The 17,157-nt window shown below is 48.8% G+C and overlaps 1 protein-coding gene across 1 annotated transcript in view; it reads right to left on the reverse strand.

Annotated features, from left to right (window-relative positions):
• The window catches only part of KCNJ3 (potassium inwardly rectifying channel subfamily J member 3), a 29,972-nt gene that overhangs the window by 10,274 nt on the left and 2,541 nt on the right, over positions 1–17,157 (reverse strand). The window contains exon 2 of the mRNA XM_072341169.1: positions 15,618–15,834. Within this exon, the coding sequence (XP_072197270.1) occupies positions 15,618–15,834 (217 nt within the window). The remainder of the gene's footprint in view (positions 1–15,617; positions 15,835–17,157) is intronic.

Below are 17,157 nucleotides of genomic sequence, written 5' to 3' on the forward strand. Positions count from 1 at the left end.
ACAGGCATCATGCAGCACAGCCACACAGTTGGTGTGGCTCAGGTCCAGCAGGTGCCTCTCAGCTGCTGTGTGCATGCAGGAGATGCAGGAACACAGCAGGACAGCAACTCCTGGGGATGCTGGGAACTCACCTACACACACCTCAAACATAGCAGGCAGGCCATAAACAATGCAGCTGAAAACAGCATGCCATGAATGGCAGCAGCAAAAGGAGGATGAAATATGTGGTTGAAGGTCAGTGTTCCCTATTTAGGGCTGTTGGCCTGACACACATAATAATTTGGAGAATATCTTCACAACACTCAACACCAAAGGGCAATCTGTTCTTCCCAAGAGGTGCTTCAAATGAAGCTGCTGGGTGCTGCTGTAACTTGATCTTGGCTTGGGGGGGGGAAGGCAGGGATACCCAGCTCCTGCTGTGACCCCCAGCTCCACCAGCACAGTGCTCAGGGGCAGCCCTGGTCCAATGGGCCCAGCAGCTTGGGAGAACACACCATATCTTTCTGCTGCACAGACAGCTGCTGGCATTATGCTTAGAGCATAGAGCAGCTCCTCTTTCTGCAGAGACTTCACCACAGCCGCCCGCTGCGAGAGTGCCTGCTTTGCACTTGAAACACTCCCAGTCACCAGCTCCATCACCAGCATCTCCTCGTGTGTACAGCTCATGTCATGTATTTAAAATTAATTCGCAGTGCTTAACACAAGATCCCTTGAACTAAACATAGCATTTGCCGCAGCATCTTCAGTTTTAGCTGACAAACATTTCTTGCAAACATGTCAGGCACACAGAGCTTCTCAAGAAACAGATGCTTGAACGTTGTCAGTTCTGGGTGAAATGAGTATTTTGATCATCTCTTTGATAATCCTGAGGCTATAAAAGCATCTTCAGGAAACCAGGGTCCCCCCAGTACACCGCACACACACACATATATATAGAGCACATACGTGTAGCAAGCAAGTTATGGGATGGGGGGTAGAAAGTCCCTATAGGGTCTGTGTGGCTCCTGTCAGACCACAGCCTTTCCACCATACACACAACCATAGAATCACCAAGGTTGGAAAAGACCTCCAAGGTCATCCAAGGCCAACCTATCACCAATAGCGATCCTCAACACGACGACTAAACATCCCATGCTTCATTTCGTTGCAGTATCAAGCACAAGGCTGTGTTTGCCCACACTTTTATCACTTGACACGGTGAAGAAAACTCTTGTCTCGCTGCTGAAATAATGGGGTGAGAAGGTGAAATGTTGCTCACATTCCTGAGCCCACGCATTGGTGAGCAATGCCCTGCCTGCAGACACAGAGCTTCGAGCCAGCACAGCCCTGCAGGTCTCTATGGGGACACGAGTGCCAGCAGGAACTGCACGTCCTGCTCTGTACTATGAAGAATTACACCTAAATGACAGCAAAGCCATGAGAGCAATCTCAGTCACTCATTTCCAGGAGCAGTCAGTGGGAAAAGCAACGGATGGCCCCAGTAGGAATGGCTTCTAGCACAGCAGCCCCCACCACCTCCTCTGCCCACCCTGCTCCCTCTGCTAAACCCAAACTCTTTAAGAAGCCTCATAATGTGTTCAATAGCTTTGCATTGTGTTATCCCCTTGGTAATACATCTGGCTGGTCTTTCCTTACTTTTATTCCTTCCCACCGGATGCACTGCAGAGCTGTCCCTTCACTCGCAGCATCGCCAAACCTCTCCCATATTAAAACAAACAAAGATCCCACACTAAAAACAGGTCCAACATTCCCTGGTGGGAAGGCCAGGCAAGCAGATAAGACTCCAAGTTATTGAATCCTGCTTTCTTCACATGGCCCATCTGCCACTATGCTTTACATGCAAAGCACCTAGAAGATAACATAGCAGAAAACAACTTCCTGCAGCATGCACAGGAGAGACTATAAGAGCCGTCAGCAGAGGTTAATTAACGACGATATATATTGCAATGTGACATCACACAGCATGCAGAATAAGGCAACTCAAAGCTGTGCTGTACAAACTGCTATATGCCTGTGAGGAGCTCCTAATTTTATATATAAACCCATTCCCCTACCTGCAAATGGATCCAATGCTAACTCTCACCCCAAACCTGCAAACTCAAAGGCCAGTTTAAGGTCTTGTAACTGAGAGACCTTTCTGACATCTGCGGGAAAAGCATTTCAGGATGCAGACCGTATTTCTGACAACTCCTTGTGAATGCTGTATGGCATTCCTTATAGCTTCTATCCTACATTTCAGCTGGGCTGCAGAGCTGCCTCCATGCAGCACGTACAGAAGGAGCAAACCTGAAGCACTTAGAGATGCTCAGGCAGTAGTTGCCACCAATAGCTCTGCTCAAAGCCAAGCAGAGTGGGCATTAATTTCCATCCCTTCTTAAGCTTCAGGGTAAATGTTAAATATAAGATAAATCCAAGAAACTACTGAGAAGCGCTTTAATGGATACATAAAATATTAGAAGTTTATGCAGGCTATATTCTCCAAGTCAAGGACTTGTTAATTATTTCCCTAAATACCCGATTTTGTGCTGACACAGCCCTTATGCTGGGAAAGTCTCTCTGTGAACTTTTTGCCTTATTGTCAGGGTGGGAGACCCCTCACAATAACAAAAACTCACCCTGAATGTATATGGAAAATGCTGCCATCCATCAGAAGACCCATCTTTCCTGCAAGGTCTCAGGTTATGGGATGTCATGCTCAGCACGTACCGCAAGCAAGAGTTCAACAAGCATTTGGACACCACTGTCAGACATGTGGTCTGAGTTTTGGGTGGTCATGTGTGGACCATCAAGTCCAACTCCTGGCTCCTCATGGGTCCCATCTGGCTCAGAATATCCTATGATCCTAAATCCCATAGCAAGAGCCGCATCACTACACTGCTGATGGGCACCAGCCCTGACCCCACATTTCTGAGCAGGATTATGCAACACTGCCTGGCAGGGAGGGCAGGAAATGTTCTTTCCTCCACAAATTCAAGCCCTGTCCGTACCACACCACCACGGAACAAGGAACGTACGCAATCCCTGCTCACCACATGCACTGCATCATTCCAGCACCTTCCTTAGCTCCCATTTCCAGGAGCACCCCCAGCAGCCGCCCTGAGCCATACCTGGGCCAGCCCCTGCTCTGTGCTCACCAGCAGCCAAGCAGCACCAGGATGCTGTGCTATGCTACCTGAACGCCATTAATTATTTTGTTTGTGTTTACTGATGTTCTCAGGTTGATCTATTCAGTGCTAATGAGGCATTTACTCTCAATTAGAAGCCTCTTGCAGAAGTGAGCTGTAATTCCAGCGAGTTTTGCAGATGAATTAATTACAATGCGAGCGCTCAGCCTTCTGCTTGGTGCCTCTGCTCTGTGCAACGAGCTCCTATGCTGAACAACAGCGTTTTGAGGAAAAATAGGTCCACCTTTTTGTTCTGTACAAGGTACACAGCATAAAGCATTGCAATAGTTTCCTCCAGCTTTAAAATCTTCCCATCCCCGGCTGCTGAGCGGTGCTGCAAGAAGCAGCCGCGAGCAAAGAATTCCTGCACTGCAATGCCTGCTCAAAAAGAAATATTAAATATAAATCTGTGCTATTTCATCACGCAACATTAAGTCAGCAATGTTCCACTGTGGGAAATTTCATCCCCATTACTGCGTGCCGTGTGAATTTAAAGCATCTGCAGTATAATGAGAAGATGAAACAAGCTACAGCGAAACACTGGGAATATGCTTAGCGCTACAATTTGTGCCCGTTAGATGATTGCATCTAATAGATGTGAGGCATCATGCTAAAAAATAAAAAGGCAAAAAAGAATGAATTATTGATAGAGCTCCGAGGGGAAGTTTGAAGATATCTATATTTAGAGAGGAAGCCTCCAGGGCCTGCTTTCTCTCTGCTCTTTGTGCTCTGGGTGCCCACAGCCGGGGTGGGTGCAAGCAGGGGTGAACCATGCAGGTATCCTCCCTACCTGCAACACAATGTCACGCCTCCCATGGCTGCCAGCAATGCACAGCACTGACTACAAGCAATGTGCAATCTCCTTCTCTTTCTGCCCAAACCCTGCTCCTCAGCAAGCTCCCAGGCACCCCAAGGCAAGGGGAGAATGTGCAGCTACCCCAGAGGGCACTGTCAGCTCCAGCCTTTTTCCAGCCAGTTTTCTGTAACGTAGACACAGGCAGCTCCAAGAGCTCCACATCCCAATCTGAGCTGAGAAAGAATCATAGAACTACAGCACGGTTGGGTTGGAAGGGCCCTTACAGATCATCCAGTTCCAACCTCTGCCAAGACACAAGCTGTTACAGGGAAGATGAGAACCTGGAGACAAGAAACCAAGAAGAAAATGTACCTAATTACTGTGCATCAGAAGCTGGTGAAGAAGCAGAACCCATGAGATATCCTTTGCTTTGTCATGTCATGATGCAAAGTACATGCAAAACACTGGGAAGCATTTAATAATTTAAACCAGACAAAACATTCAGCTGCTCTGGTAAAGAGGGAACTGCCAAGGACGCCTGCTGGCCCACGGATGGGGACACAGGCTCTGCAAAAGCTGTTGTGTGACAGCCATCCTGCTGCACATCCACCCATCAGATGTGAGCTCTGGGTGTGGATAGAAAACCCAAAACCTCAGAGCAAGCCCAATTTGCTTTTTTATTCTCCTGCTGTTGTAGCCTCGTGTGCTTCAGCTCCCTCTGGACACTCTTAAAAAGCACCGAGGAAAAATATCCCTGCCTCAACCTCAATGTGTCTCTTTCACCAACCCCATAACATCAGTGAGGCAGCCCATAATGTTCAATGTCCTGCCAGGTTTTTTCTGAGGGCTGGAACTCAGGTAAACATGAACTGATATTAAAGGGTGGAAAAGCACAAATATTCCAAAGAGCAACCAGTTGGTGCACTTGGATCGGTCAGGGACAATTCGTAAGCAACACATTACACAGTTCCACAGAACCCATCCAGGCTGCAGGCAACCTTGAAGATCATTGAGTGCAATTTGTTGGAAAAGGACAGCAATGTTGCATGTTCATCATCTGAAGTACAAAGAGCTACATCTGCATCTGCACCGAGCTGCCCTGCAGAAGCCTCCTGCTGTACCTTAAGGTTACACTGCAGGGCACAGTTCTTCATTCTTAGAGAGCATCGCTGTCTCAGATGCCAACAGAAAAAGTCACCCCCCTTCAGTACTGCCCTAAGAAAGCACCTGTATTAAGCAGCAGAGGCCTGTAAGCTTTTCCTGGGGGATACAAGCCCCTCTCTGGCTGTATCCTGGAAGGACAGCATGCAAAGAGAAGGAGCTGTGTTTTCCAGGTCAAGCGGCTGCCACATGGGTTACTGCAGGACAACAAAAGTGGCACTTCCAAAAGGGAACATCAATAGCACCACTCAGAGATGTCATTTCCCATTAGGAGTAACTGTAATAATGGGATCTGAACAAGAAATCTTTAGGCTAGAACAAGCCACTTTAGAACCACAGCAATCTACGCACGCTTCTTTTCCAGCATCACAATTGAGCTGATAGACATCAAAGAAAATAACTGAAGTAAACTGGAAGAATTATCTATTATTCTCCCTATCCCTTTTGGTTTCATTACTCTTCCAGTTCTTTTACTGCTTATTATTTCCTTACTTCAACAACAACAACAAAAAAAACAAAAGACCACCTATTGGCACACTTAAGCTCAACCTGGCAGCTGCTGATGCCAGCTAACTAACTGGTCACTGCTCAGCTAACCAACCAGTGCATCACCAGCTGCTGCACAGCCTCAGCTTCCTGAGCCCCCCCCACCTCCTGCACTTAAACACAGATCTGACCGCCAGCAGCAGACAGAGCACATTGCAGAGTACGGCTATATTACTTTCTGGACCAATTTTGGCCTCTTCACTGCCTATTATCTAGGGTAATGCTTCCTAAATGAGAGATGGTGCACTTCAGATGTGGTTACAGCTGGGCAGAAATGTGGTAAGGAAAATTACAGTTGAGAAGTGCAGGTGGCACAGGGATTACCAGCAGACAGAGCCCGACTGGTCGATGGAGAGGGAAAATAGATCTGCAGCTCTCTGTGCTTAAAGGCAACTCAATCCAGCACTGGAACAAGGACAGCAATGATTCACAGCTCTGTCCAGGCATCGTCTTTATTACCCCTGTATTCCTCTATACTCTTTGGTTGTAATTTTAACTTTAAAATTGTTCCAACTTCTAGTTATTCTGGTCCCAGAAGTCCTCTGGAAGCCAAGATCAGCCAGAAACCCACAGCCACCAAACACTGCAAACAACACAGATGGGAGCCAAGTATCATTTCTCTGATAGAGGAGCTGCTTTGCAATGCAGAGCCATACAATGGCAAAGAGCAATCGACAGAAGATTTACAGAGCAGAGCACACTGTGGTGCAGCCTGATGCGGTGGGGACACATGTCCTTAATCATGGACAATTAGTCACGCCATGTCCTTCATCGTTTACTCAGGGGATGGGAGCTCTCAGCTTCATCCTGAGTTATCAGGCCACAGACACAGATCAATATCATAACAAGGAGCAGAGAAAATCTTGTTAGATAAATTGCTGCTTGAGGAGATCTCCTTGTTTTGCTTTGTCTACCCCTGCATCTCTGTGCTATCAGTCCCTAGACTAACCCAGAGAAACAAAACAGGGACCACTCCTGATACGACAGGTACCTGAGCAGCAATGGGAGCCCACCAATATCCCAGAAACATCGCTTTCAGTTGGCATTAAAATTCCTCCTGTAGGCACAGACTGATGTTGCCTCTTTCCCACGAGGACTCTCCACGCTGTATTTCAGTCAGCAGTGCTCAAGATTCAAGAAATCCCTGTATGCCAGCAATGCTAAGACCTCTGCAATGCACTCTGTATTTACACTGCTGTAGCACTCCCAGCAGAACACTATTAATGCGTCTGGTCATTCAGCGCTGTAACGCTATAATGCAATGGAAAGCACAGTAATAACAGGAGGGTAGCAAAGCCTTTGGCTTCAGCAAATGAGAACAAGCCCAAATGAAGCAGCTGTAGGTGCAGAAATGACTAAAAGAATCTGCTTACCTTCAGAAGGCCTCAGGTATGCAGGGATCTCCAGCAATATACCCTTATCTCCACTGTCAACTCTTAAACGAGGAGTGCATCCTGGCTCCAACCCTCCCTGACACTCAGGTACATTGCATACACCTGAGCTCCCCTGGGTTGGCCCTGCCTTCCACCAGGTGCTCCATCACTGCTCCAAGCTGTGACTCAGCATTTCCACTACAGGTGTCCAAGCTTTTAAGTCAAGCATTAAGTCCAGGCACTCGCTGTAAGCAGCACTAATCCCAAGGCTTCAAAGTTCTGATCTGGTAGAGGAGTTTGAGATGACATTGGTCAGGGTTGATACAACGAAATGCTTGTAAATAAAGCACATCCCTAAACAACGCGCAAGAGAAAGAAATCCCAACATGTTAAATGTTCTGTATTTTGCAGCATTCTGGTTGTGACTCATGCAATGTCCCAAGATGAAAGGGACCTATAGGGATCACTGAGCCCAAGTCCAAGCTCCACGCAGAACCACCCAAAAAAAGCAGACCGTACGTTGGAAATCATTGTCCAGATGCACTCTTGGTGCCATCACCACCGCCACTGTCCCAATGCCTGACCACCCTCTCAGTGAAGAACCCTCTCCCGATATCCAATGGCCACCAGTGCTCCTGGGTACATGCATATGGCTGGGGTGATGAAGAAGTGTGTTTCAACATGCAGAAAACTCTTAACACTCAAATGAGCTCCTGGAAATTTTACTTCCACATCACAGGGAGATGGGAAAGAACAACTCTCCCAGCACCCTTACCTAGCTGCAGAAATCAGAGCAAGCTCCCAAGCACACACTGGTCACTTGGCTGCTGTGTCCATTGGGGGTTGGACTCAGTGATCACTTGAGGTCCCTCCCAACCCTGCACATCTCTGAAAAATCAATGGTTTTTCAATAGAAGCCACTTCTTGGCAGCTGGAAAGGGCCACGAGGAGCTGCTGTGTGATTTGCTGCATAAGCTGTGCCATAAAACAAAAGCTGACGTTTGTAATTCATTTAAAAGTGATCATAAACAATAAATCCTATCAAAACGCTGCGGATGCTGATAATCAAACTGCAATCAAGGCGTTCACTACCAAAAATAATCATTTCACATCAGGCAAGTTTTTGCCAAAAACTGGAAGCTTTCTGGAAGTTCTGAGGCTGAGCCCCAAACTTATGAGTTCCTAAAGGCCTTCCCACTGAAATGCAGGGAATCCCTTTGCAAAATGGAGCCTCTTGGAGGAGTATTTAGGGATCAAGTCTTGGGTAACCAAGAAGCTCTTGAACAAGTTATGTGTGACAGGAGGCGGGAATCGGGTCGAACAAGAAAGCATTATTTTAGCAATGTTAATTCTACCCCTTTTGCTGCATTTGCCCTCTGTGCTACCAATGAAGCTGTTGGAACAGGAAGCTCTTCCAGGATCCACAGCATCCTCAGCCTCTGCTCTCTGATGCCACATGCAGATAACATAACCCCTTTATAGCCAGAAATCCAACCCACTCACAGCAGTTTGCCCATCACTGGTAAGATCACAATGTGCTCAGTTTCTGCCACTGCCACCTGCTCCCTGCTAATGCCCATCAGCACCATCAGTTCATAACCTCCAAGAGAAAAAAAAGAGATGAAACAGCTAATGGAGAAGAAGTCTGGGTTATGTGCCAGCACAGCCTCTTTCAGAAAAAGCACATCAGGGACTGATACTCAGTTATTACAATAATTGCACAGCAAAGGCCATTTGAGGCATTCTGGAAATGCAGTGCTGAAACTCACTCAGGTCCCCCCTGGGGCGGTCCTGCAGTGTGCTGTTACTGCTGGGTGGGCTGCAGAGGGGTCCCAGCTGCACCCAACATGCCTGCGAGTGAGGAACCTCCTGAGGATGCCATCACAGTCAGTCCCACAGCCATAGAGCCATGGAATGGTTGGGTTGGAAGGGATTCCAAGGTCTCCCCAGCCCCACCTGTGCCATGAGCTGGCTGCCCCCATGAGCTCAGGCTGCCCAGGGCCCCACCTATGGCCTGGGGCACCTCCAGGGAATCACAGAAGCACAGAACCACTAAGGTTGGAGACGACCTGCAGCAAGGGATGTAACTCCAGCACCAAACACACCATGCTCCATCTCTCCTCCCTCCCAGCTAAATTGCACTGCAAATCAAGAGGCCACATGGGTGTTTATAAATGCAAAGAACATAATGCTTGCTAAGTTTTAACTATCACCAAAGGGCTCTGCTCTCAGTCAAGCGTGAAGGCCCATTTCGGGAGGGCTGCAAATACATTCGTGCAGAGCAGGAAGTTCGCCTTGCCTGCTTTAATCCATTTCTTCCTCTAGGTCTGAAGGTGAAAACACAGCTAATGATACTTCAACTACAGTGAAGAATCACCTGGTACTGAGACGTTTCCCCAAGGGAGTATCTAAAAATATGAGTAAATAGCTCACAACAACATTGAACTATTCAGCGGCGTGCAGAAAGTGACCTCAGCCCCAGTCTGAAGCACTGACTTTGTTCATGATGTTCCCTCAACCCTATGAATTAAATTGTCCCCATCTCTTTAATCAAGTTGCCCTTGCAAATATGAAACCGCATTAAGATCCACACTACTGGCTCCAATAGGGCACAGAGCCCCTGCAGAGCCACAGCACGCTCAGCACTGTGCTACTGTGACAGGGATACATGCTGGGAAACCACGTAAAACATCCACGTGGCTTCCATATGCCAGCTTGGCACATTGCATATGGGCCCGGCCCAGCCATCACAGGGTGTACAATGAAACCCAGAGCTGCCCTGCTATTCAAGGAATGGCGTTTAGCTACAAATCTGCAGTGAGATTGATGCTTTCAATCACTCCTGCAATGGGGCAGGAAATGCTCCTCGCCTTGCTTGTCCTTCTCGTCTGATTTTTGCCCCTAGAACAAAACAAATTCCAGATTTCAGCCATGTATTTTCCCACCACCATCTCTACCTACTCCAGATAATGAGATGCATTCACTGAGCATAGCTCCAAATGTTCTGTGCAACACCACTGACGGCTGGAGACCATCCTAGTGCCTATATGTCACCACCAGCCTTGGAGGGGCTGTAAAATACTCACGCTTTGGTCATTTCAATCTGAAATACAACATATATGAAACCCTGAGTAAGTTTAAAAACAACTACACAAGTGATAATGCAAATGTGAAAGAGAACAAGAAGGCTGCTCACATCCAGAGCATACAGAGAACGACCATTTCTTTTCCATTTGGGAATACAAGGAAAGCTTTAGCAACCAACACCATTTCCAGTCCTGTTCCTTGCTCCTTGCTCTGTGAAATCCATTTGTTGGCTTGCTGCCCTGGAGCTCATTCACTGCTGCAGAAGCACAGAGCATCTGAAGAACCTTCCACCCTTCATGGCCAAGGAGACAACAGCACATTTCCTCCAGTGACTGCAAACACCAAAGCTTTCTCAAATGAGAAATCACCCAAAGGGCATCAGGGCACCACGGAGCCTTTCTGGGCTTCATGGAAACTAACAGGGTGGGCAGTGAACGTGTGGCAGGCAGGAGAAGGAGGTAACTCCACCCATGGAAATGCTGCACAAAGAATTGCACCATTCTAATTGGCCGGAAGATAGCACAGTTGCAAGCAAGGGTAAAATTGGTTTTGTCAGGGCAAATCAGGTCAAATCAACTTCATGTCCTTCCAAGGCAGAGGAGTGGAGCTGCTGAATAGGACAGCACTGGACAGCCCTGCAAGATTAAAATTGTAAGTAATACTTTACAACAGTATTAACGTACAAGAAAAAATGCGAAAGATGCAGACTGTGAGCAAATGATGGAAAAGCACAATAAATGCCTGGAAATAAGAAGGTATTTGCCACACCAACTTAAAAGAGAAGAATTTCCAGGGTGCTGCAGCCCTGGCACTGCTGCCCAGAGCAGTGTTGCCCCATCCCTGGAGGTGCTTCAGGCCATGGATGGGCCCTGGGCAGCCTGAGTGGGTGGGGGCAGCCAGCTCAATGCAGGCGTGGGGCTGTGAGGTCCGTTCCAACCCAACCATTCCATGGTTCTGTCATCTCTGAGGTCTGTTCTAACCCAACTTTTCTATGGTTCTGTGACCTTTAAGGCCCCTTCCAGCCCAACCATTCTGTGGTTCTCTGACTCCGTGACTCTAGGAGTCTATGATTTATGGCACAGATCAAGCACAAGTGCTCCAAGTTTCGGGATGCTGGCACACGCTGCTCCCACAGAAGCTGCTGCCTTGTGCACACCCCTCCAGGAGTTACTCAGGACAGGCCTTGGGCTGGATGCAGATGCTGAGGTATGGGCCCATTTATGCACATATAGCACAACTGGGCATTCTGAAGGAGAATGCAGTCAGTTTGATGCAGCGCAAACAAGTATCCTTACAAAGACATGACTTTTGATGAATCACTGCTTCCTTAGATTATATATGATGAAAGCAAAGCTTCTGCAGAGCTCCAGATTAGAACTACTACCATTTGTCTCTTCTGTATCTCAGAAGACATCTAAGGAAGAAAATGGAAGAGCCGTGGAGGCTTCAGGCAGTGAAGCTGAGAGCTTTGGGGGTTGTGCTGTGAGCAGGAGGCACACAGCATCTGCTGTGCTTTCCTCGAGCAGCTCCTAAACAATGCCAACACTGGAAAAAGATGTGCTGAACTGCCTTGACCATAGAATCATATCACGGCATTCAAGTGCCTGCTGTACCCCAGCACTGGGTTGGGATTGTCCAGAGCCCTTGAGCTTTCTTATCCCTCCTGCCCTCTGCCCACAGTATGTTCCCCCCTTCCATCCCACCCCCCCCAAACCAACACAAGATATAAACAGCAAGATAAAAGGAAAACAGAAAACAAATACATTTTTCACTCCATCTCCAACTTCGCCCAGTGCAAGCGGTGGTTTCTTTGCATCTATGTGACCTTGAGAACCACACATAGGAACGTTTTAAGTAGCTCTAGAAATTACCCAAACCCATTACCCAAACACAAAGCTTCGTGCTGCAGCTCTTGGTTCCCTCGAGTCGCTCCAGTTCTGCAATCATTCACAAACGGCTGCTCCTGAGATAAACCTTTCCACAGAGACCGCATCTCCGCCATTCACGCTATTAAAAGTGCTTTTAAAAGTTAAAGACAGTGGAATATGCCTTTGATTCCCATTCTCTGCTCGTTCAATTAAAGAACGTGGCAGGCTGTTTGATTTCTTCCATCAGAAAACAGTGTTAAAAGGTTTTCAAAATAACATTTCATGGGTTTCTGAGGACTAAAGTGATGTATATCCCTGCTGGGTTCATGCCTGTTTCAGGCTCATACTACAAGCTCCTCATCCAGCAATGGCAGCAGTTTGGAGGGCTGTGTGCTCCCAAAGGCAGACAGAGGGCTGGGGGGTTCCCGGCCCCTCCAGCTCCACCTGCAGCTGGGCAGTCCCAGTGCTGGCAGCCGGGCTGGGATGCTCCACCACAACAGCGTGGAACCGGGGACAATGGGCTGTGAAAATAAACGCTCCCAGCGCTCTCCCAAATTACATGCTATCATAATAATGGAGGGGTTGGAGATATATCAAAAATAATCCCAAATGATTAGCAATTACCCTCATGAATCATAACCGTCTTTGAATGCTGAAAAGCCATTTGAGCACTTCAGCTGTGAGGCTCCTGCATCGTAGCCAGCGCTCCAAAAACCTGAAATCAAGAGAGCACGGAGCCCATCCCGAGCATCCCTGGGTGTTCCCATGCAGCCCCCAGGGCTCAGCCATGGGGTCAGCACAGAAGGAGCCCTGCCCCACGTCCCCCCTCCTCCTCCACCACCGCAATGCTCAGAAAGCCCCAAAAACTCACCACGTGTTGGTATCTAAACAACCCGAAGCTGTAATTAAGGAGGGTGTAGAAAGCGTAAAGAAATGTTTACATTCCCAGAAATTAAAATGTCAGCGACGAGGCAGTGAAATAATTTAATCAAGTTGGGAGGCATCTATGAGAAATCACTTTTACGTGATTTAATGAGAGAAGGCATCGGAAATGGTGATTTTAATCAGCCAAGTGGGGCTCGCAAGCAAGAAGTGCCTGCCTAGGGAGCACAGCTCACTTCTCCCAGAGACCGCACCGTCCCTGCAGATGCTCAGCACATCATTTGTTGTACATATTTAGCCCTTCCCCAAGCCCTGCGTAACGCCGCTCACTGGAAGTCTGAAACGAAAAGCACAGCTGCCCAGAGAGGCTGTGGATGCCCCATCCATCCCTAGAGGTGTTCAAGGCCAGGTTGGATGGGGCCCTGGGCAGCCTGGGCTGGTATTCAATGTGGAGGTTGGTGGCCCTGCCTGCAGTGGGGGGTTGGAGCTTCATGATCCTTGAGGTCCCTTCCAGCCCAGGCCATTCTATGACTTCATGATACTCACTTTGCCTCGCTCTGCTTCAGACCAAAGGCAGCTCCTGCCATGGCAAAGCAAGGAGGAGCAGCACTACCAGCATGGCAGGAAACAGATACTTTTGCTCTTTGCTCTGGTTTGCTGCCTGCCCAGCTCTTGGCTTTGGCACCAGCAGATCTCTGAAGACACAGCGCCCTGTTAACCACAAGGGATGCTGTGTGTCTGAGCACAGCTCTGCAGCACTTTATGGGCAGGCACAGAAAATAATTTACTTGGAAAACAAAGGAGCGTGGGCAGAAAGCACGGGATCTCCCCTTAAACTCCGGGAGCTGAAGAGGTGATGAATACCAAAGCCTCTTCTGTAAGTATGCAGCCCTACAGGGCACAGTGCTGGGAAAGGTGCTGCCATCAGCCACTGGATACCCAGCCAGCCACCAGCACTGCAAAATGACTCAAACTCACCCACTCTCACAGCACAAATGTCGTCTTTTGGGTTTTAAAATCCAATTTCGTTTTGTTTAAAAATGAATGATGTGGAATAAGGGTGATGGTTTCCCTGCCGGAGGTGATAGAAGGGCAGGGAGTGACTGCCTCCAAGGGAGCTCCCAGGGCTGCCAGGTGGGCAGCTCTGCATTCAGCTCCTCACCTCCTGATCCAGGGATGGGGGAGGTAAACCACCACTGGGAGGGGACACAGCAGACCACCCTATAAGGTCTCCCTACCATGAAAGCCAACCATACTTCCAGCAATTGGTGACGCAATCTGAGTTAATGGCACAAAGAACCCGCTTTCCACATTTCTCGTTCTCACAGGCAAACTGAAAAGCAGTCAACATTTGTATACAGAACCAAAAATAGCAGCCCAGCTTCTGAACAACTGCGAGTTATTTCTGGCCCCTTCGTTCCACCGCTCTTTCCACACCAGCAGAAGGCATTTCAAACCTCTGCTGTGTGCCTGACACCACCAGACCGCCCTGCAGGGCCTTCCTCCTCTACTCACAGTATTAAAGATCCTTTAAAACCCTTTCATCCCTCCACGTCTCATCAAGATAGAACTCACTGTGCTCAGTTTTACCCAATACCCACCTCATCTCACAAAACTAGGTCACAACATTTGCAAGCTCACACGAGTTAGGCTGTATAAATCCTGAAAATACCTCCTGTTTTTCTTGTTCTGCATATGTCTGCGTTAAAAACTAAAACCTCTATGGAGCAAAACAACACACGACTTCCTGTTTACAAAATCCCTTTTCTTTGGGCAGCAGCATTTTGAAACGGTCCCCCCTGGGCAGCATCAGCCTGGCAGCCCCAGCACCGGGCAGCTGAGCGATGCACAGCAGTCTTCCTGAAAAGCAGAAAGGATTCATAGCTGCTGGCATGGCCTCGCTGGTGCTGAAGGCTGATGTTACTGCAACGCTGCAGCCTGAGATTCCATGGGACTGCAGCCATGTGAGCAAAGCTGTGCAGCACAGAAATGCTGGAAAAATGGTCAAGGCATTCAAAGTATCCCCACAAAGCATCTTTCGGATGAAGCCAGAAAGCAGAAAGTAAAGCAGGCTGTGGCAGCAGCTTCCAACCCTGGCTTGACCACAGCTCCAGTGCCCAGGTGGTGCTGTAGGACACCCAAATACTCCAGGCTGCAGGATGCCCAACCATACCACTGAGCCATGCCACAGGACACCCAACAGTAGCATGGGGGGATGCCAAGGGTCACCCAACCATACCGCTGAGCAATGCTGCAGGACACCCAGCCGTATCAACGGGTGATGCCAAAGAACACCCAACTGTACCAGAGGGTGATGCTAAAGGACACCCCACCACACCATGGGGTGATGCCAAAGGACACCCAACCTTGCCATGGGCGATGCTGCAGGATCTGATGGTGTCATGTTGTTGTGCCCTCCAAGAAATCCTACCCGAGCACAAGCCAGTGTCACTGAGAAAGGCAATGGGGATTTTACCACCTCGCACAGAACATTCCTTTGGTAACAAAGACATTTCCAAAAAAAAAATCAGTTGAATATTTTCACTTTGGATGTAACAAATTCATTTCAAAAAAAAAAAGAAAAATTGCTGAATAATTTTTAACTTTCCATGAAAATAAGACTTTGGCCATCTGGAAACACTGACATGTGAATCATACATGGCCTTCAGCAGGCAGCCCGAGCTGCAGTGAGCCCCACGGGGTGACATCTGCGTGGCGGAGCATCTGCTCCACGACTCACCCGTGGTTTCCACGATGCCCTCCAGGATGACGACGATCTCGAACTGCTCCGTCTGCATGCTGCGCTGGGACAGGTCGTAGAAGGGGCTCTTGGCATCAATGACGTGGCAGATGGTGAGCGGCGAGACGAGGAAGAGCTGATCAGCCCCTGTGCTGAAGCCCACGTCCAACTCCAGCTGGTCCAGCGGCAGGAACTCACCCTCGGGTGTCTGGCGGGACTAGGGGAGGGCAGAGGGAGAGGAGTCAGGGTGGGAGGAAGGCCTCATCCCCCAGATCGAGGTATGAGCTCACACGGCACCCACAGACCATGCTGAGAGCCGTAACGAGCGCAGCCCTAACGAGCGCTCCCTCCCGCTTTACTCCTCACTCTTTATTTCTCCTCGCGGCGCTGTGAATAGGAAGGAACAGAACATTACACTCCTTCCCAATCGTTATTTTTATTACACAGTTTCCCATTAGTCTCTATCTGGGTTTAAGAACAGCTTTATGAATTTGTGTTCGCCGTACGTAGAGACCCACAATAAGGTTCCATTGCTGCCTGAAATGCATTTTCCACCATTGCTTTCAGCGCGCCCCATGGAGCCCCATGGCTGGGTGGGAGCTGCACAGAGACTGCAGGAAAGGGGAGAGAGCAGAACAGAAAGGGATTAAGCTCCTCGCTGGGATTTGGTTTCTATTTTTAAAATATTCACAGAACGTGGCTGGATCGGAAGATGTAATCCCAGCAAAACAACGATGTCTTCCAGGGCCCTGGAGTTCCAGCTGAGAAATGGGCTTTCAGCTGTACCTGTGAGCACTGAGACCCATCGCACCCACATCGCCCTGCCCAGCACCACGGCTTCACACAGAGCCAAGGAACACACAGAGCACATCTGCACCAACATCTGCCTGGCAGCCAAAGGCTCCTTCCCTCCTGAGAAGTCTGCTGCTTTTCAGGCAGGAGATGGGCAAGGCAGCCAGCACAGCACGCAGGCAGGGCAAGGAGCAGCACCGTCCCAGCAGGATGCCAGGGAGCTGCCTGAGATGCGGGTGCAGGCAGGAACCCGAGGACGGGAGGTGGTGAAGGAGGCTGAGGTGCTGATTGCAAAGAGACATTTCCATACCACAGACATCATAACCGAGAGAGGATCGATAAAAATGGGTGTTAAAGAGAATGTGGTACTTTAAGGACACTGGAAAAGGAAATGTATCCAGTTTGACATGTTGATGGAGGAAGAAAATGATGGGGAAAAGGTTAAAAACAGGCTAATTGCTGTGCCCTTACTGCAGCTCCTCAACCGGAGCTCCAGGCAGGATTCAGCACAGGGCATAACCACCCCCACCATGTACCATTTTGCTGTTCTGGTCAATACACTTGTGGAGAAAAACGACCTTGGGGGAATGTTCTGACCCAGCATCACATGGGCACCAAAGCACAGCGCTGCCAGCGCTCCTCTCAGCTCCTCACAGCCACGGAGATCCAATCTGCAAAAGGAGCACGGCCACGAGCGAGGCTCCGCAGTAACTTTGTTTCAGCATTTTCCATTACGGTTTGCTTTTTT

This window comes from Excalfactoria chinensis, chromosome 7 (assembly GCF_039878825.1).
Source record: "Excalfactoria chinensis isolate bCotChi1 chromosome 7, bCotChi1.hap2, whole genome shotgun sequence".
NCBI classification, from domain to species: Eukaryota; Metazoa; Chordata; class Aves; order Galliformes; family Phasianidae; genus Excalfactoria; species Excalfactoria chinensis.